This window comes from Diospyros lotus, chromosome 9 (assembly GCF_014633365.1).
Source record: "Diospyros lotus cultivar Yz01 chromosome 9, ASM1463336v1, whole genome shotgun sequence".
Classification (NCBI taxonomy): Eukaryota; Viridiplantae; Streptophyta; class Magnoliopsida; order Ericales; family Ebenaceae; genus Diospyros; species Diospyros lotus.
In genome coordinates, this window is record NC_068346.1 from 5,123,097 (window position 1) to 5,145,453 (window position 22,357).

Consider the following 22,357-nt stretch of genomic DNA (forward strand, 5'->3'; position numbering starts at 1 on the left):
ACATGTTAATAAATTATAAAAAATTAAAAAAAATATAATTTTTATACTTTATGTATAAATTTAGATTTAATTCATAAAAATCTTCAATATATATGTTGAGATATTATATAAAATTATTTATTTTTAAATTTTATCAATACATATCAAGTATTTGCCATTTAAATAAATATTAATACTTAAATTTATATTTGTTTCAAATAGTTAGAAATTTGATATATATTATAAAATTACAAGATTATACATGGCACAATAATTGATAATTAAATAAATTTAATAATTACAAAATTCAAAATTAGATAAGACACAATATTTGAATTGAAGTTCAATTATCCCATACATACACATAAAAGCGTTATTAGAACAAAAATACAAATTTACATACAATTATTGTGATTGTCCAATATCTAGGGCTATAGTATCCCGCACTGTCATCCAATAATTATCACTCTGGTGCACTTCATCATTAATTTGACTATTAGATGGTGTCACAGATTATGCATTAGGAATATAATTTTCATTTTCAACCACAGTGAGTGCAACATCCTGTATCCCTTTCTTCCTAATATAGTTATGGATGATCATTGTACTTAGAACAATATCTCGTTGGGTATCAAAATTGTATGCATGCATATCTTCCAAAACCTTAAATCTCTTCTTCCACACTTTATAAGTGCGCTCAACAATCATTTTACACGAAAAATGTAGGTAATTGAAAGACTCTTTATACCCTATTGGTGCACGCAATCATGCTGTTCTTGCACGTCGAAAATCTTGTATTGTGATATCTTATATGCTTACCCTTATATGGCCCCATGTATTCAGTCATATAAGGGTACCCTACATCCATTAAATAATATTTCCCTCTTGTTGGATGGGAAAAATTTAAGTCAAGCCTACAAATTGCTTCATCAAATATTCTAGCATCATGTGCTGATCCCTTCTAATCGGCCCATGCAAATATAAAATTCATATTAAAGTCCACAATTGCAAGGATATTGTGGGTCGGATATCATTTGCATCCTATATAAGGCACTTCTTCACCTCGTGGCAGCCGAACCTTTGCATGAGTACCATCAATAACTCCAATACAATCCTGCAATCAAAAGGTAAGATGTTCGAATTATGTTTCAACGTTTAACTTAAGAATAATCACAAGTTAATAAAATGTATTAATAAGTACCTTAAAAAATGATAAATACTTAGAGTTATTTGGATTGTGGTATCATTTCCCGTCGTTGTAGTTAGGATGTGGTTTAATAATATCACTACCTAACCTATTAACAACACCAAAATTCTGTGAAATTGTCGGTTAATTGTCTCACTAGAATTATTAAACATTTCTTGTATCAATCGATTCACAACCCCATACCCACAAATCATCAAAAATATTCTTACTGATTTAGGCACAAACATTTCTTGTGTTGGTTGGGGGGGGGGGGGGAGACCATCTTTCAGTTAAATCACGATAGAAATCCCAAAAAATTATTTTCGTCATGCAAAAATCTTGGTAACATCGACTTTTGTTACCATTAAGTATTTCATGAATGGTGCACGACCTGTTCGTTGAGATGTATAGCATGGCTCCTTAAGCATGTATTTGTTGTAATAAATTAGAATTGCCCCTGCAACTTGCCTGAATAAGAACATTGATTCTACATTAACCTACTCCTCATTTGTTTCATTGTAGTTATTTCCCCAAGACTCCATTACTCTATGAATCATGGAGCTTTATTAATATCAATACTAGCTAATCTTAACAAGTTAAGTCTATAAAATATTAACAAATCAAACTGCATTCAAACACAAAATCCAATGAACAAAGAAGTTAAAGAAAATAATCCAACATGTTCAATAATAAACAACGTTCAACATAAAACACGCTCAACAATAGTCTCAACAGTATTCAAACATAAATTAAATTAGTTCTAACATATTAAAGAAAATGTTCATGGTGGAGGCCGATGTTCCTCAAACAACTGATGCAGGTAGTCCAACCAAGCAAATCTTGCCTCGTCGGATGGTTGATTTATGAAGACAGTTCGATTCGGGGGCTTGGTAAAAATGGTGCAAGCATAATTCCACAACCTACACCCAACCTGAATGGGGAGATGCTGCAATATCTCCATGCATTTTGGAATGCTCTCCGCATCTGGTCCTGCAACAGAGTTCGAAGTATTTGTGCTCTTGGAGTATAGTTGCATTAAATCTTCAATATTTGTCCTCAACATAGCAGCACTCGACATCTTTTCCTTCCTACCCCTTTTAGTGGTCAATGGTCTCTCTTGTTGCCCGATTGGTTCTACAAACAAATCGTCACCAGTTGTGGCATCATTGGGGCTTTGATCCCTAATGAATGGCTCTCCAAGGTTATTTATATCCTCAGTGTTTTCAATTACATCATCATCTTTATTAGTACTCGATAGTTGAGTTAGAGGTTCATATTGACTTGGAACTCGTGCTCCTTCCCCAGTTGCTGCAATATCAGAGAACAAGCCATCGTAGCGAAACCATATGATGGACAAGTCTTTGTTCTTGAATTTTCGATAATTTTCATTTTCCTGTAAACCCACAAATGTAAAAAATTGTCATATATTTTATCAATTACCTTATAAGATATCAAAAATTGTCATATGGATAACAAATCAAAATACCTTAATTTTCTGCTCCCACCAAGCATTATCTGCCACAACAGTCTTCTTTGTTTCATCCCACCCCAAACCTGACTCGCCTCGCATTATTTGCTTAAAAAATGTCCATTCTTTTTTCATAGAATCCCAGTGATTTTTCAATTGTTTGTTGTCATAACACCTCCCTGTTATTTCATTAAAAGTTTTGATCAAATTTTTCCACCCATCCTTATTTATAAATGATCCTGGCCTATTTCCCTTCTGAATCTCTTGTTCTACTAGCTCTATAAATTGTAGATGTGTGTGGTCATCCCACTTAGCAGAGGGTTGTCTCGTATTGAAAGCATAGTTCATTCGTTTCTTTCCTTTATCCATCTATATCATAACCAATGTGGGAGACATAAGAAATTCAAAGGTATTAGGAAACATATATAGAAAATGCAAAAAACTAAAACATACAGAAACATTTCAATATAGTATCTATATCCCTAATCAACAAAAACATTCCAATATATTATTTCTATCCCTAACCAATCAATAATGTGGGAGACATGTAGAAACTAGAATATACTATTATTTAGAAAATACGTAAAATTACACAAAAATAAGTTTCACAAATTAATCACACATTCATAAAATACGATTAGAAACTAATCACAAAATCTAAAATTACAAATAATATTACAAAAAATAATAGTGTTAGTAATCATGCAAATAATTGTAAGTAAATATGCAAATAATGGAGAGACATATACCCGATCAGCTGGGCGGTGATGGCATTGGCGATGGTGACAATCTGCTAGCAAGGTGGTGATGGAGGCTTGCGACGATCTGGCAACGAGGTAGCATTGGGCGACTTGCGGCGATGGGCGACAATGAAGGCTTGTAGTGCTGGCGATGGCAGCGATCTGCTAGCAAGGTGGCACTGGGCAACGACGACCACCACTTATGAGGAGATCCGACACTAATGGAGGAGAAGATGAGTGCAGTGAAGGAGAAAGTGAGGGTAATGAGGTAGAGTCGAGAAGGTATAGGGATAGGTGGTTGTAAATTTTGATATTGTTGGAGGGTAAAATGGTTATTGAACTGGTCAACTCAAAAAGCTCTAGAGAGCTTTTTTGCAAAAGCGAGTGATTGATGGCTTTTTGAAAATGTTGTTGGTTTAGCGTTTTCGCTCTATAGCTTTTAAGTTGTTAATACATCCAGATAAGTAAGAAAATAAATTTTATAGTTTATAAGTTAAACCAATAGTTTATAAGCGGTCCAACCGCATTGGCAAACTAGTTGTATATGTTACTCATTATTTTGTTAGTGAAATATTTACTAGTGATTTTTATGTCTTACACTGGGATGATTTTTCACATAAAGATAATTAATATTTATTATAACTCTTAGTTTATTGGTTTGTATTTATTTTACTCAATAATAAACTTAGTCCATCTACATGCATTTAATTAGTGTTTGTTAATTAAAATATATATAGAAAAAAAGTGAGATATGAAAAGCATTTCAAACAAAAATACTTTCTTATTATATTTATTAAATTTATCTAACGACTCCTTAAAAAAGAACTCACGTGACTTCTTATATGAGACTTTTTAAATAAATTTATTTCTCCTCCCCTACAGGTAAATTTATTTTGAACTTTATAGATAAGAAAAATAATGCATATATCCTTTAATGCATTCTAAAAAAATTAATAAATAGTTTGATAAAAATATTAAAATGCTTCTCACCCTTAACTGATAATCATTCCATATCTTGGTCAGAAAAGTATTCTAATCTTATTTTGATTCAATTTTATCTTACTCATTTTAACAAATGCTATCTTATTAAGATGCATTTGAACAATCCATATTCGTAAAGGAAAGGCAACTAGAGTTTTATTTTCATGAAATTGTCATTCACAACAACCTCGACAAAAAATTACTATCATGTTGATTAGATTAATGAAATGAAACCTGCAAGTTGGTAATCCATCATGGGCAATGAAGCTCAAAAGAAGAGATTTGTTGGGATGAACACTCGTAGAGTTTTTTGTAAACTAAAGAAGAAACTCTCTCTTTTGATATTTCAGTGATACATTCAACCTTTTAAATACATTGATAGATAAAGAAAACACAAATATAAAAATTGTAAAACTTAACTTAAACTTCTACATAAATAAAGATGGTCGCACAATTTTTTAAGAGACTGCACATTTATCTAAACAAAGTTCACACTTCTCAACAAGATTCCACCATTTTGAGTAGAGCGCTAACAGAAAGTGACCTCCCAAATTTTTAGAGCAGTCTTTAATCAGCTTCTCCAACTTCGCTAGGAAAGGTCTCAATGCAAAGCAGATGGTGGCCTTGTTAGGTTAGTTAGTTATTATCTATGTATCACATATACAAACATGGTTGCCACTAAACAAAGCTTTTTTTAATTTGGGTTTGGCCGAATGTAGCTATTGTGGGTGTTTGAATGCAAGCATACATGAATAATGCTAGGATCATGCTATTTGTACATTAATTATGTACGCTTTGGACTACACAAGACACATAAATGACATAAATATCCCTTGTCTCACTACGCTTTACTGTGTCTCACCGTCTTAAGTCATATTTTAGACATTAATATATCATTATGTAGTCAAGATGTGTACATAATAATGTATTAATAGCATTTTTCATAATACTAAGTGCCATGACTGATGAGAGTCATGACCTTTAGGTGAAAGCACACCATTGGTTGTGCTACCTCCTCTCATGAGGCAACACACAACCAACGGTGTGCTGCCAGCTAAGCATCAAGACTGTATCAGTCATGACATTTAGCATTACTCAGCGCACATACCTTAAGGCAGGCAGGCCTAGTGCTTCACTTTTCGTGACAGGATTTACAGCAATGGCAGTGATGTTGATGCCAGCTTTGCCAACACAAGAAAGCGTGGTTGCCCAGCCAGCGACCGAGATAGCAAATTAGCACCTTTGGATTTGGTTACTCCGAACTATTTTGACAACAACAATTACAATAACTTGACGCAGATGAATGGTCTTCTTTGCTCAGACCAAATGCTTTTCAATGGAGAATCAACAGATAATATTGTTGAATATAGTCGAAACCTTTCAACCCTCATTGATCCACTTATCAGGAAAAATGGGGTCACAAGGAGGATTTGCAATGCCCTGAACTAATTCCTCTTAACATCTATTAACCGTCAAAATTTTAATTTCTTTATTCCCCTTCATGTACTGGTCAATCTGTTTCATTTTCCAGTCCTGTGTTTGGTGTTCCACTAAGTGTAGTTGATTGCTCTAATCTTGGTATCTAGCTACTTATTGATCGGTTATTCTTTGATTATATTTTAACATTCAACTGTAAAGAGTTAATAATATTAAATTTAAATCACATTTGTTGTCCTTAATTTCTATAATGTCGATAGCCTTTGCTACTCGTAACTATATAAATATAAATATATAAATATATATATATATATAATATGGACAAGCATGAACTGATCAACCCAAACTGAAGTTCAATCCAAAAAGTCTGATTGGCAACAAGCTGCCCGAGTTTTGATGAGGATAAAAATGTGTTTGATCCTTCTAGCTAATACTAGTCGGATATAAAAGTGTTGTTAATACTTATTAATTCTTAAATTAAATATTATTTTTATAATAAAAATTTATTAACTCTCCTTGTTACCTAAAATTATCATTTAAATTTAATACAATCTCCCAAATCCTAAGTGTCTATCCCTTACGTTGCATGAAAACGTAAACGTAGGATAAATTATAAATTTAAAAAATATAATAATTTTTATATAAATATAATTTTAAATATAAAAACTAGTTCAAACATAGTACAGATAAATATAAATAATAAATATAAATTCTATAATACATTCAAATAAACATAAACATAAATTCCACAATTATTCAAACAACCATCAAATATATGTAACCAAAAGTTGGCAACAATATATGTAACCATCAATTTATTTGTTGGGCAGAAATGTAGAAGTGAAATCAAAATACACAACATACTTCACAAACCATTGCCTGCTGTTTTGATTGAGATTTGGGGAAAGAAAAATAGAGAAAGAAATTTGGGAGAGAAGAAGAAATAGAAGAAGACAAGCAACAAGAACAGAACAGGAGCTTGATTATCATTTGTCACGGAATGTCATTCAGTAAATTCATCGAACAGGTAATGTACACCCCCGTTTATCTCAAAATCAACAGCCACGAAAAAGCACATACATTAAAACATTTTCATATCCCATTTCCCAAATAGAGCATGGCAAAATCCTACAAACTAAGCTGGGCACAAAGATACTGCAAAAAAGAAAAAATAAATTTGAGAGAGAGAGAGAGAGAGAGAGAGAGAGAGAGAGAGAGAGAGAGAGGAGGTTACTTACAGAAGGGAAGAGACGACCGGCAGCCAGGGAGAACCGGAACAGACGGCGGAGGGCGGAGAAGGAACGACTGGAACCGAGGGAGCACCGAAGCGAGAGGGCCGAGAAGGACTGGAAGCAGACGGCGGTGAGGGCGATGAAGCAATCGGACTGGAAGCAGACGGCAGGGAGGGCGATCGAACTGGAAGCAATCGGTGGAAGAAGAAGAAGAAGAAAAGAGGGAAAAAGGAAGGAGGCAGAGCTTTTTTCAGGGATTCGTGCCTCTACTGGTGCTGGGCCGTGGGCAGCAATCGGCGGGAAACGCGTTTAAGTTTTCGAAATTCCGAAACGGCCCGAAATTTTTCGAAAATTACACAAACGGCCCGAAAAAGGTTTCGGGCCCTTTTTCCCGTTTCCGAAACGGGAAACGGTTCGGAAACGCCGAAGCGGCGTCTCCGAGCCGTCCCCGTTTCGACCGTCGAAGATTCAAACTTAAAAACGGTTACTTTCCCGCTTTTTCGTTTCCAGAGACTATAAATTCTCAAAATCGACGTTCAACCGAAGAGTTTCGCAGTAAGGGCAAAGTTCACCTCTCCAACTTCTCCAGGTGATTTCTGAACTTCAAGGTACAATCCATCTGTGGACTGATTTTTCTGATTCTTTTTTGTAAATCGCCGTAACGATATTGTTCGATTCAATCTTCTTTATCGCTTTCCTTTTTTGTTTGCATTTCTTCAATTTAACTTCAGTCTCCTGTGATTTATCTTTCGCTCTTGATTACAAGTTCTTTTCCTTATAGCCAGAAATTACTAATCTCCTTAATTTGCTTTTGGCGCAGATGAATGATTTTTGAATTAATTCCCGTTTCTAATATGTAGTTAATATATCTAGCGTACAACAAATTAATCGGTTCGAGATTCTTGTATGGATCGAGATTCTTATGGTTTCTGCTTCTGATTGGTCAGGATAGCCTGGTGACAAGAAATTGTGTTGAAAATTGTCCTTGATTGTCAAGATTTAGATGTATTATCTCTGCAGTGTTTTATGCGTACACCTATAACTTAATAAATGGATAGTAGATTCTGGAAGAAAACTGAGCCCTAGTTATGAACAGTTATTCAGAAAGGCCTTATAAGAATTAACTTTGCTTCTTAATTTTTCTTGTTGGAGAAGTAAGTTTGGGACTATTTTATGATCAATAACACATGTTGAGGATAATGTGCATAAATCATTTAAAGGAGTAACGAGATACAAATTTTCCTTCCTCAACCTTCCTTATCCTGAAAACAAGAGAGAGAGAAATTTACATCAAGATTTATTGTTGCTACTACTATTTTATCTTCAATTTTGTGATGATGGCTATCTTATTGGTTTTATTTCTCCTGAATAACTAATGGCGTATACTTTTCTGGACCTGCTGGATTTAATGATGTTCCATTATTGTTGTTATTGCATGCATTCTCAAGTTTGTTTCAATTTTTTTGTGTAACTGATCCACTTGACACAAGTTTCTTGGTTTTTCTGACCTCTGTGTCATAAATCATGCCATTTCTTTATTTTTCTGTATGTGAAATGGTCTACTTGATTTTGTATATAGTTTGAGTTGTTACTTGAACCTTTCTTTCTTTCATTTTTCTCTTATCTCGTTTCTTATCTGTTTTTCTGCTTAGTCAAGTACTATTATTTTCATTTTTGTAGGCCTTGCAAGATTCAACTTGATTGCATGGACAAGGTAAAGGGAGAATATGATTATTCTAAATTTTCTTATCACTACCTCACTTGCAACTGCCGGTTGGTTGACAGTATAGGGGAATTTGGAAGATTGGAAATGGAAGTTATGGTGAAGTTTACAAATATTTTGATACTTCAAGTAGAGAAATAGTTGCTATTAAGAAGATCACCATAGATGATGAATTTGATGGTGTCCCAAGCATGATAATAAGGGAAGTTTCAATTCTGAAAGAGATGGAGCATGAAAATATTGTCAGGTTCACTCCTTGCTTTAAATGATGAAGCCTAATATTTTTCTTATTTTTCGTCTTAGGTAGTTGCATTTTTGTGGTCCTTTTTTTGAGTTCCCATTGGTTTTTCCTTGTTCACACATTAGGTCATATACCTTCTTGAATAGTTTTGTTATCAAGTATGCATATGTTGAAGTCGTAGTTGTCAAAGGCTCAAGGCAAACAGGGGTGCAAGAGTGCCTGGAGCCTAGGCGCCAGGCCCAAGGCCCAGGCCCGAGCCTTTTGGATGGAAGGTACACATTTAAAAGATCTATATAAAAATACTTATACATCATTATTTTTCAATAAATGCCTATAAATATGTAAATGCAAACTTATAAAATCATATACAACAAATAACCAACACTATTTAACAAAATAAAGGGTTGTTTTATTGTTTTATCAAATTTCTTTTAATTTTTTTTGGTTATTACTGACTACATTTTAACGAGTTCATTGAAAAACAAAAACAAAATTACCTAGGAGCAAAAGCTGTGTGCCTTGCATCTCAGGGTGAGGCACACCTTAGTGCCTAGGTGCCCGCCTCATAGAGCGAGGCACCCTAACCCCTAGTCATGCCTTTGACAACTATGGTTGAACTGGAATGTCCAGTCATCTTTTGCATTTAGTTAGGCATTTCCTGATCAATTTTTACTTGTTTGGCATGTGAAATATCTCTTATTATGTGATGTGATCTGTAACAGGTTGCTGGATGTAGTGAATGAAAAAGACAGCGTGTATCTCGTGTTTGAGCATCTGGACATGGATCTCTTGAAATATATTAAGAGAACACAGCTAGCTATGAAATCGCATACTATAAAAGTGGGTGAGATCTATAGATATGAATGCTTGTACGTGGTTGTGCATTTTGTGTTTTGAGATTATTGTAAGAATCTGTGGACATGACATTGGGTTCAGGAACAGAATGTTGATTATCTCAATTGAACCCAAAATAAATAAGTAAAGCTGTGGAGACATTGAGCAGTCAATGCTTGTCACATTGTTTAGTTGCAGTATGTGCGCAAACAAGCTAACGCAAATGTCTCAAAGTTATCTGATTACATTCTTTTTCAGTATTTTTAAGATAACTCAAATAATAATAATAAGAAGTATAGTGTAGGAGGCATGTACAAGTTCCCAGAGACCTAGTAGTAAAGTTCTAGCTATCGAAGGGGAAGGTAAAGCATGCGGACACAGTGCTAGATAAGATCTGCTCCATTAAAATATGATGCAAACCATAAATGGTTAATGTTTGGTTTGGTTGATAGTGAAAATTATAATGCTAATTAGCTATAAACAATTTAGTGATGCCTCATTTTTCTACCATCTCCTTGCAGAATTTTCTGCGACAGATTCTTTCCGGTGTGGCTTATTGTCATGCACATAAGGTTCTTCACCGTGATTTAAAACCTCCAAATTTGCTGGTAGATCTCAAGTTAAAAAGAGTGAAGCTGGCTGACTTTGGATTGGCTAGGACAGTTGGCATTCCCTCGAAGTCATATTCTAACGAGGTCTTAATAATCACATGTTATCATTCTTGGCCTGCTTTTAGCCTTAATCTGCTCTCTATATTGTTGACTTGTTGCATTGTTGGCTTGTTGATTGAGACCAATTTTAGAATATTTTGCTATTGGTGCTACATGACTTTGATTTGCCATCCTGACAATTTACACACATTCCTGGATGATATAATGGTGTTAGTTGTTAAGAAATAACATTTCAATTTTCTTATGTTTCTTTATGTTATTTTGTATCATATAATACTTCTGGTGGCATGCATGCCTCACCGATCATTAGTACTTCGAGGGGCTTGTCATACAAATGGATTTCAACCCTTTACAATAGGAAAAGACGATAAAAAAAAATAACAAATTTAAACTCATGTTTTTCTAATTTTGTTAGGAATATCTAAATTGTTGGCCTTTTGATAAATCAAACTTACAGTTTTGACACTCTTTCCCCTTCTTCAACCTAGTTGTTCAGGTTTAAGCACTCTCTACTTATTATGAAATTATCTAACAGCAATTTACTATGGGATTTGTTTTCTAAGACTTTTTTTGGCCATATCTACAGGTAGTAACTCTCTGTTACAGGGCCCCAGAACTTTTGCTTGGCTCTCACCAATACTCGTCTGCCATTGATATGTGGTCTGTGGGTTGCATATTTGGGGAGATGGTAACTCTGAACCCTATTTTTCCTGCCCGGTCTGAATTGGATCAGCTGCTGTCAATATTCAGGTATCATACACAGCTTTTAAAACCCACCAGAGTTAAATAGTGCAATGATCTGAAAATAGATTTCTTTATGTAGTATTTTGGGCACGCCGGATGAAGAAACTTGGCCAGGAGTGACCTCTTTATCTCCAGAGATTACTCTTCTACCCAAGATGGAGCCTAAGGTAGTTCTTCCGTGATGGGTGCTTTCTTCAGTCCGCTAATTTTTCTGGAGATTGAAAGAAGTTTAATTTACTTTACTGCCTTGCCAGGATCTGGCAAAGGAGTTCCAAGGCCTTGAACCGGCTGGAGTTGATATTCTCTCTGTAAGTTTGATTTATTATATATGCTTTAGCATGTTCAAAGATGAGCAGGCTCTATCATGAGGAAATGTAATTCTTGTTCATGATATGAGGATTTTCATTAGTATAACAACTTAAAAAAATACATGTTTGAAGAAAGGCTTCGGTCATGTATTAGATTTACAGCTCCATATTACTCCATTCAATTCATGCGATTTAACGATAATGTGTTTCTACATGTACCAGAAAATGCTGTGTCTCGACCCGATTAAAAGAATTACTGCTCGTGATGCTCTCAAGCATGAATATCTCACTTAGTCTGCCATGAACTCGACATTCCCCTCATCTTCGTCTCCCTGTTACGTTGACGGAGACAGTCGTTGGTTTTTCATCTGAATAAGCAAGTGGTGAATTGATCTACCCCTCCCTGTTTGAACCATCGGAACTCTCATTAGCTTTCCAGCCATCACTCTGTCTGTCTCTAAGGTACTTCGTTCATCACACAATCTATCACAATTGCTGGTAGACGTAGTAATTCTGTGAAAATTACTCATCATTTTTTGCTTCGACTATGACATGAATGGCATTTGTATAGAACAAATTTTTTTGGTTATCCTAATAAAAGTCGAAAATTCTATTCCAAAATCTTCTAGACGAGCAACATCGTGTTCAAATGTAACGCCACTAGCAAAACTCAACATAAGAAAGTTCATGTTAATTTAGTATATTTTTTTGGTCATCTATCAAAATTAAAATAACTTTTCTCTAAAAATTATTTTGTAATATTGGAATCATATAAAAAACAGATTGGCAAAAAAGAAAAGTAGGTTTCTTTTTTCTATATAGAACTAAATAATCAAAAGTTATGTATGTCTCTATCTTGTGAAGGAGATTTAATGTCACAATGGATGTACTATTCCGAAGATTCAAATAAAAATAAAAATTTAAAAAGGTAAAGTATCATTCATAAAGTGTGAAAAACACAAATTTCATAATAAAAAATAAGTATATCTAAAGAGAAAAATAATAATATTTTAAAAATATCATCACAATCTATCACAGTTGTTGGTAGACGTAGTAATTATGTGAAAATTACTCATCATTTTTTGCTCTGACTATGACATGAATGATATTTATATAGAACAAATTTTTTTGATTATCTTGATAAAGTCGAAAATCCTATTCCAGAACCTTCTAAACGAGTAACATCGTGTTCAAATGTACAACCACTAGCAAAACTCAAGATGAGAAAGTTCATGTTAGTTTAGTATTTTTTTTGGTCATCTATCAAAATTAAAATAACTTTTCTCTAAAAATTATTTTGTAATTGGGATCATATAAAAAACGGATTGGCAAAAAAGAAAATAAGGCTTCTTTTCTATATAGAACTAAATAATCAAAAGCAATGTATGTCTCTACCTTGTGAAGGGGATTTGATGTCACAATGGATGTGTTATCTTGAAGATCCAAATAAAAATGAAAATTTAAAAAGGTAAAATATCATTCATAAAGTGTGTGAAAAGCACAAATTTCATAATAAAAAATAAGTATATCTAAAGAGAAAAATAATATTTTTAAAAAATTATCATTTTTAAAAATATCATCACACAATCTATCACAATTGTTAGTAGACGTAGTAATTTTATGAAAAATACTCATCATTTTTTGCCCCGACTATGACATGAATGGCATTTGTATTGAACAAAATTTTTTGGTTATTCTAATAAAGTCGAAAATCCTATTCTAGAACCTTCTGGAATAGCAACATCTTATTCAAATGTACAGCCACTAGCAAAACTCAAGATGAGAAAGTTCATGTTAGTTTAGTATTTTTTTTAGTCATCCATCAAAATTAAAATAACTTTTCTCTAAAAATTATTTTGTAATTGGAATCATATAAAAAATAGATTGGCAAAAAAGAAAAGTAGGCTTCTTTTTCTATATAGAACTAAATAATCAAAAGCTATGTACATCTTTATCTCGTGAAGGGGATTTGATATCACAATGGATGTGATAAGCTCAAATTTCATAATAAAAAATAAGTATATCTAAAGAGACAAATAATATTTTTTTTAAAAATATTGAAGCAAAAATACATAATTATTATGGAGTACGTATAAATTATTTACATACATTATCTTGATTGTATATCTTACATGCATGCTATATTAATCGCTCAATAAATTGTATATAATTTCAAAAATTTAGTTGAGTTAGGTTCACGATTCAAATAAATTAAATTAAATTTACTTAACATTTTAAAAATAATAGTTAAGTTTCATTTGATAAACATATATGCCTAAGATCAATTAATAATAATAATAAACCTTTTTGAATATAAATTTGCTATTAATAATTGTTACAGATTGATTTAACAAATAAAAAGAAGAAGGATCAAACACACTTTTATCTCCATCAAAACTCGGCTAGCTTCTTGAGAATCGGACTTTTTGGATTGGCTTCAATTTGGGTTGATCTCATCCATATTCATTTGATGTCCACATATGTCTATATATATATATACACACACACATATATAAAAATATATATTTATATAGTTATGAGTAGGAAAGGCCATCAATATTATAGAAATTAGGGACAAGAAATGTGATTGAATGTCAATATTATTAACTCTTTACAATTGAATATTAAAATATAATCAAAAAATAACCTGATCAATAAGTAGTGAGATACCAAAATTAGAGCATTCAACTAGAGTTTGTAAAACACCAAACACAGGACCAAAAAATGAAACAGATTGGTCAATGTTGTTTGTGATACCAAACATCCTAAGGCCATGATGATTAGGTGGGCCACACTATCATAGGCTAAGGCCTAAGATTGATAGTGTGTGAATACAACCCAAATGTGCAGTCACCAAATAGAGAAGAAAGCCCAAAAGGCCTTTAAGGAAGTAGGGCCAATTTTGGCCCAGCAGCTCAGGCCCAATTTTAGAGCCCAGCTCGGCCAAACCAGCCCTTGCTCATCCCAGGTATATAATGCTTCTTTCCCTCATGTTTTGACCTAGTTCTACCGTGGTCGTTTGTGACTCTGTCCAAAAACCTAGCTTATCCTCTCCTCCTATCTCGCCATCCCTATCTCTTCCGAAAGCTTGGTTCCTTTATCCTTCTTGACGGATTTTTTGTTGGCTTTCGGTTTTACCTCTTGATGGCTATAAAACCTTTGTGGGTTCGATGGGACGAAGGTGTGAAAAGGAAGAGAAACCAAGTGAAAATCGTTGGGTCTCTGAGTGAACCATTTTTGTGTGATCTCCTATGCTGTGTGCTGGTACCGAGTTGGGCCATTGGGATTTCGGATTGGGAGAGCTTCTCGATGATTCACTGTAGGTGATGATTTTTTGATCTGAGCTTTGAATAGCTGAAACCTTCATTGGTGTTCACATGGAAGTTCTATTTTTCTGTTCTTGTGTTTGTTGCTATTACTTTGTGATTTGATTTTCAGACTAATAGAAAATTGTTTGACTTTGTGCGAGAGTTTTTTCCCAACAGTCAATACATGGAAGGGAATAAAAAAAATTAAAATTTTGATGGTTAATGGATGGGGAGTTTGAGAAATTAGTTTAGAGCATTGCAAATCCTCTTTATAACCCTATCTTGGTTAATGATCAATGTCTCCCATTTTGTTCATTGTAGTCGCAAAATCAGACCTGAAGGTTTGAAGGATTTCACCTATATTATGGGACAATACTATATGTTGATCCTTCATTGAAAGATACTTGGTTCAGAGTAAAGGAGACCTTTTCTTTGCATCAAATTAGTAGTTGTTATCAAAAGAGTTGAAAAGTAACCAAATCAAGAGGTGCTAATTTGCTATCTTGATCACTGTCTGGGAAATCATGCTTTCTTGTGTTGGCAAAGTCAGTATCAATGATACACTGCCATTGCTACAAATCCTGTCATGAAAAGTGAAGCATTGGATCTGCCCTAAGATATGTGCGATTACATTCAAACACCCACAATAGTTACATTCAGCGAAGCACAAATTAAAAGAAAGAAAAAGCTTTGTTTGATGGCCAATTATGTTTGTATGTGTGATGTATAGGTAATAACTAACTAACTAACCTGCCGGGGCCACCGTCTCCCTTGCAGTACTGGTCTGAAAATTTGGGAGATCACTTTTCGTTAGTGCTCTACTCCAAATGGTGGAATCACCAACTTGCAAGTTTCATTTCATTAATCTAATCAACACGATAGTAATTTCTCACAGATATTGTTGTAAATGACAATTTCATGGAAATAAAAGTACTCTAGTTGCCTCTCTTCTATAAACAGGATTCTGGTCAAATATATCTTATTAAATGTGCGTAGATGGACTGTGATTATTATTGAGCAAAATATATACAGATTAATAAAATAAGAATTATAACAAACATCAGTTATTTTTACGTAAAAAATCAACCCAATGTGGGGAGTAAAGATCGCTAGTCAAAGTAATAGTAGATAGTGGGGGTTCTAGGCATCATATGCCAAGGAGTAATTGTCCTCCATGCTTGAGGGAGCCTCTCAATTAGTGATGAAAATAAGCACATTTAAATTTAAAATAAAATAAATTAAATTAAAAAACATTTATATGTTATAGCTATAAGATTTTATTTTTGAGATAATCATTTATGTAAAAAGTATGTACTACTACAATAGTTATTATTAAAGATAAAAATACTAGAGTTTGATTGGATTATCAAAATGTTATTTTTAATGTTATTGTATGTGTTTGATTGATAATTAAAAAAAAAAAAAAATTCGTTAATTTTATTAAAAACTTTTTTATTATACGAATTTAAAATTACGAAAAGATTAAAAAGTAGATGAGTTTTAACGGAAAATGCCGTTATGTTACCGTTATTTAATTATTTTTTTTCAAGATTATAAATTTTCAGATCCGATCTTCAATCAAACAGTTTCGCAATTACGACTAAATTCACTCTCCAACTTTTTCAGGTGATCTCTCAACTTCGATTTTTCTGATTCTTTTAGTTTTGCGTCATAGCGATACTGTTCGATTCAATATTCTTTCTTACTTTACTGCTTTGTTTACATTTCTTTTCTTATAATTTATCTTCTCTTTTTATTACCAATTTTTTTCCCCCTTGTTTACTGCTCTCCTTAATTCACTTTTGGCGCGGATCAATGATGTATTCATTTTCTAATTTTTGTTTATATATAATATATTTGGCAAAAGAACACATCAATTGGAAGCTATTGCTTCTTTTACTGTGAGTCTTTGTAAATTTACTAGTATGAATTCAAATTCACATGGTTTCTTCTTTTGATATGTTAGGATAACGTGGTAGCAAGAAATTGTGTTTAAAATTGCCCTTGATTGCCAAGTTTTAGATGTATCATTATCTGCATTGTTTTACGTCTATAGCTCCACTTAAATAAGTGAATACCGAAATTTGAAAAGAAAACGAAATTCTAAGTTATGAACATATATTCAGAAAATTATTATAAGAATATTTTAACTTTGCTCATTAATTTATGTTTTGTGGTAGGATAAGTAATTTTTGATTATTTAATATTTATTAATTCTTAAATTAAATATTATTTTTATAATAAAAATTTATTAACCCTCCTTGTGCCCTAAAATTATCATTTGAATTTAACACAGCCTCCCAAATCCCAATCCCACGGGATCCAGTTTGAACGACGCCGTTTCGACCGTCGAAAGCTTAAATACGGTTACTTTCCCGCTTTTCCGTTTCCACAGACTATAAATTCTCAAAATCGACCTTCAACCGAAGAGTTTCGCAGTAAGCGCAAAGGTCACCTCTCCAACTTCTCCAGGTGATTTCTGAACTTCAAGGTACAATCCATCCGTGGACTGATTTTTCTGATTCTTTTTTGTAAATCGCCGTAACGATATTGTTCGATTCAATCTTCTTTATCGCTTTCCTTTTTTGTTTTCATTTCTTCAATTTAACTTCAGTCTCCGGTGATTTATCTTTCTCTCTTGATTACAAGTTCTTTTCCTTATAGCCAGAAATTACTGATCTCCTTAACTTGCTTTTGGCGCAGATGAATGATTTTTGAATTAGTTCCTGTTTCTAATATGTACTTAATATATTTAGCGTACAGCAAATTAATCGGTTCGAGATTCTTGTATGGATCGAGATTCTTATGGTTTCTGCTTCTGATTGGTCAGGATAGCCTGGTGACAAGAAATTGTGTTGAAAATTGTCCTTGATTGTCAAGATTTAGATGTATTATCTCTGCAGTGTTTTATGCGTACACCTTTAACTTAATAAATGGATAGTAGAATCTGGAAGAAAACTGAGCCCTAGTTATGAACAGTTATTCAGAAAGGCCTTATAAGAATTAACATTGCTTATTAATTTTTGTTGTTGGGGAAGTAAGTTTGGGACTATTTGATGAGCAATAACACATGTTGAGGATAATGTGCATAAATCATTTAAAGGAGTAACGAGATACAAATTTTCCTTCCTCAACCTTCCTTATCCTGAAAACAAGAGAAAGAGAAATTTACATCAAGATTTATTGTTGCTACTACTATTTCATCTTCAATTTTGTGATGATGGCTATCTTATTGGTTTATTTCTCCTGAATAACTAATAGCGTATACTTTTCTGGACCTGCTGGATTTAATGATGTTCCATTATTGTTGTTATTGCATATTTAAAATTAAATTAAATTTAAAAGCTTGTATATATTATAGCTATAAATTTTACTTTTGAAATATTCATTTATGTAAAAAGTATGAACTACTACAATAATTATTATTAAAGACAAAATTACTAGAGTTTGATTGGATCATCAAAAAGCTATTTTTAGTGTTATCATATATGTTTGATTAATAATTAAAAAAAGAGTTTTTTTCATTAATTTTACTAAAAACTATTTTATTATACAAATTTAAGATTACGAAAAGATTAAAAAATAGATGAGTTTTAGCGAAAAATGCCATTATGTTGCTGCTATTTAATTGCTTTTTTTTTTAAATTTTTTTTCTCACTTTTCTTTCAAGACTAAATTCTTAGATCCGATCCTCACTCGAACAATTTCGCGGCTACGACTAAATTCACTCTCCAACTTCTCCAGGTGATCTCTCAACTTCGTTTTTTTTTATTCTTTTGGTTTTGCGCCATAATGATACTATTCGATTCAATCTTCTTTCTTGCTTTACTGCTTTGTTTGCATTTCTTCTCCTATGATTTATCTTCTCTTTTCATTTCCAGTTTTTTTTCCTTGTTTACTGCTCTCCTTAATTCACTTTTGGCACGGATCAATGATGTATTCATTTTCTAGTTTTTGGTTACATAATATATTTGGCAAAGAACACATCAATTGGAAGCTATTGCTTCTTTTACTGTCAGTTCTTGTAAATTTACTTGTATGGATTCAGATTTGCTTGGTTTCTTCTTCTGATACATCAGGATAACGTGGTAGCAAGAAATTGTGTTCAAAATTGCCCTTGATTGCCAAGTTTTAGATGTATCATTTTCTGCAGTGCTTTATGCCTATAGCTGCACCTAAATAGGTGGATACCGGAATTTAGAAAGAAAACGGAACCCTAAGTTATGAACAGATATTCAGAAAGTTGTTATAAGAACATTTTAACTTCGCTTATTAATTTCTGTTTTGTGGTAGGATAAGTAAGTTTCCGACTATTTAATGATTGCTAGCACGTGCAGGACAATTTGCACAAATTGGTGAGACGAATAATGAGATACAATTTTTTTCCTTTTTCCCCTTCAAAGAATGGTATTGTGTTAACCTTCCTAATGAAAAGGAGCGGGACAGAAATTTACAGTTATCAATATATACCGTTGCGACTACTATTAGAACATTATTTCATGTTGATGCCTATCTTATCGAGTTGTTTCCCCCAAGCGACTAATGGACTTAAAAAATGTCCCATCTCTTGTATTCACATGCCATTCTAAAGTTTGTTTAAAATTTTCCTCTAACCGATCAGATTAACACTAGATGGTTGGGGTTTTTTAATCTATTCATCCATAAATCATGCCATTTCTTAATGCTTCGGTATATTTGTTTGCAAAATGGTCCACTCATCTTTTATATAGTTTGGCTTGTTAAGTGAGAATTTCTTTCTTGCATTTCTGTCTGATCGTTTTCCTTATCGGATTTTCTGCTTAGTCATGTACTTTTATTTCATTTTCGCAGGTCTTGCAAGTTTCAACTTGATTTCATGGACAGGGTAAAGAGAGAGAAAATGGTTAATTTTAAATTTTTTTCTCACTACCTCACTTGCTATTTATGATGTGGGTTGGTCGACAGTACCTGGGAATCGATAAGATTGGAGAAGGAGGTTATGGTGAGGTTTACAAATGTTATGATACTTTAGATGAAAAAATGGTCGCTGTTAAGAAGATTTTCTTCCTCGGTGATCGTGATGGTGTCCCAGGCGAGGTAATAAGGGAAGCCTCCATTCTAAAAGAGACGAAGCATGATAATATTGTCAGGTTTGCTCCTCACCTTACTACATGACGAAGCCTAATAATTCCTCTTATTTCTTCTTAGGTAGTTTCTTTTTTGTGGTAGCGCCTGTTTTGTGGTTCCCATTGTTTTACTTTGTTCACAGGTCATGTACCTTTCTGTATAGTTTTAGTGTCATGTATGCATAAGTCGAACTCTAATTTTCCGTCATGTTTTGAATTTAGTTATGCATTTCCTGGTCTATTTTACTCGAATGGCATGTGATATATTCCTCTAATTATGGTGGTACATAACAGGTTGCTGGATGTCTTGAACGAAGAAAAATCTGTGTATCTCGTGTTCGAGCATCTGGACTTAAATCTCTTGACATTTATGAAGGGAATAGAACTTCCTAGGGATTCTCAAGCTATAAAAGTGGGTGAGATCTGTGCATATGAATGCTTGTGGTTGCGCGTTTTCTGTTAAGTAATTATTGTAGGAATCTATAGGCATGGACATTGGAATCAGGAACAGAACCGTCATTGTCTCAGTGGAAAATGATAACTTTATTTCTTGCAATTCTTTACATAAAATAGGGGTAAAGCTATGGAGACATTCAGGAATCAATTATTGTCACATGACTCACACCACATTGTTTAATTGCAGCATGCTAACAAAGAAGACTAGGTAAATGTTGGGAAATTATCTGGTTACATTGTTTTTCAGTATTTTTAATGCAAGTAACTCAAATAACTGTAACAAGTATAGAATATGTGGCACGTACAATTTCCCAGAAACCTAAGTCTATACTGGTAGCAAAGTTCCACCTAAGTTAAAAGGGGAACGAAAAGCAGGCAGAGACAGGGCTAGATTAAAATAAAATGTAAACCATAAATGCTTAATCTGTCATGTGGTTCATGGTGATTCGACTCTCTCTTTGCAGGACTATCTGCGTCACATTCTGTCTGGTGTGGCTTACTGTCATGCACGTAAGATTCTTCACCGAGATTTAAAACCTGCAAATTTGTTGATAGATCTCAGAGAAAACAGAGTGAAGGTAGCAGACTTTGGATTGGCTAGGCCAGTTGGTGTTCCCTTGAAGTCATATACTGAACAGGTATTAGTAATCACATGTACATTCTTGGCCTGCTTTTAGTCTTAATCTGCTAACTGTATCGTTGCATTGTTGAATTGTCAGCTTGGTTCAATGAAACCAATTTAAGAATTTTGCTGCTGGTGATGTTTTGACAAATTGTGCTCCTTATTTTTCTTCCTTTCCCTCTTTTTCTGACAATTTACATGCATTCACGGATGATGTTAGTTGACAGGAAATACTGTTTCTTTTTTCTTGTTCTTATTTATGTTATTTTGTATCATACAATACATCTGCTCGGATTCATGTTTGTTTTCTCAAATTTTTGGCCATCTCTATAGGTAGGAACTCCCAAGTACAGGGCTCCAGAAATTTTGCTTGGCTCACACCAATACTCTTCTGCTGTTGACATCTGGTCTGTTGGTTGCACATTCGCTGAGATGGTAATCTGGCAGCCTCTTTTCACCGGCAGGACTGAAATTGATCTACTGCTCTCAATATTTAGGTATCGCACCTAGCTTATAAAACCCAGTAGAATTATAGTGCAGCAATCTTAAAATAGATTCTGTATGTAGCATTTTGGGCACACCAAATGAAGAAACTTGGCCTGGGGTGACCTCTTTATCTGAACAGATTAATCATCTACCCAAGAGCAATCCTAAGGTAATTCTTCCTTGATGGGTGCTTTCTTCAATCCTCTGATCTTTTTGGACATTGAAATAATTTCATTTTCAATTTACTGCATTGCCAGGAGCTGGCAAAGGTGTTCCAAGATCTTGAACCTGCCGGAGTCAATCTTCTCTCTGTAAGTTTAATCTACTATACTTGAGCATGTGTAAGATGAACTAGCTCTCTATCATGAGAAACTGTAATTCTTTTACATGGTGTGAGGCCATTCATTAGGATAATAACAACTTTAGAATAAAAGCTTCACAGCCATGTATTAGATTTACAGCTCCATATTACTCCATGCAAATTAGGTGATTTAACAATGTGTTTTATACGTACCAGAAAATGCTGTGTCTGGACCCAAGCAAAAGAATTACTGCTCGCGATGCGCTCAAGCATGAGTATCTCACTTAGCCTGCTATCAACTTGGCATTCCCCGTCTTCATCTCTCTGTTATGTTGATAGTTAAGAGTCACTAGTTTTCATCTGAATAAGCAAGTGATAGATTGTTCTACCCCTGCTTGTTTGAACTACCAAAACTCCCATAACTTTCCTGCCATCGCCTTATCAATCTGTCAGGTGTTTTTTTTTTCACGCAATCTGTCATAGTAGCTGGTAAAGTAGTACTTCTGTGAAAATTACTTGTTATTTTTTGCCCCAA

General features: G+C 33.7%; 2 protein-coding genes across 26 annotated transcripts; one reads left to right on the forward strand and one right to left on the reverse strand.

Annotated features, from left to right (window-relative positions):
* Nucleotides 1-1,825: 1,825 nt before the first annotated feature.
* On the reverse strand, nt 1,826-7,295 carry LOC127810239 (L10-interacting MYB domain-containing protein-like). The gene is made up of 3 exons (XM_052349589.1): nt 7,030-7,295; nt 2,652-3,002; nt 1,826-2,558 (listed from the first exon to the last, which is right to left on the reverse strand). Exons 2-3 carry the CDS (start codon nt 3,000-3,002, stop codon nt 1,947-1,949), a joined length of 963 nt encoding a protein of 320 aa, XP_052205549.1. The 5' UTR covers nt 7,030-7,295; the 3' UTR covers nt 1,826-1,946.
* On the forward strand, nt 7,182-22,357 carry LOC127810240 (cell division control protein 2 homolog). 25 transcript variants are annotated; one of them, XM_052349602.1, is made up of 10 exons: nt 7,414-7,631; nt 18,523-18,596; nt 19,683-19,716; nt 19,797-19,981; nt 20,252-20,369; nt 20,878-21,051; nt 21,369-21,532; nt 21,603-21,690; nt 21,779-21,832; nt 22,039-22,357. In XM_052349602.1, the coding sequence occupies exons 3-10, from the start codon at nt 19,708-19,710 to the stop codon at nt 22,108-22,110; spliced, it is 864 nt and encodes a 287-aa protein (XP_052205562.1). In that variant the 5' UTR covers nt 7,414-7,631; nt 18,523-18,596; nt 19,683-19,707; the 3' UTR covers nt 22,111-22,357. The 25 variants fall into 25 exon arrangements, with proteins under 25 accessions (XP_052205578.1, XP_052205577.1, XP_052205574.1 ...); XM_052349608.1 differs by having other exon boundaries at nt 18,536-18,596; XM_052349605.1 differs by having other exon boundaries at nt 7,414-7,612.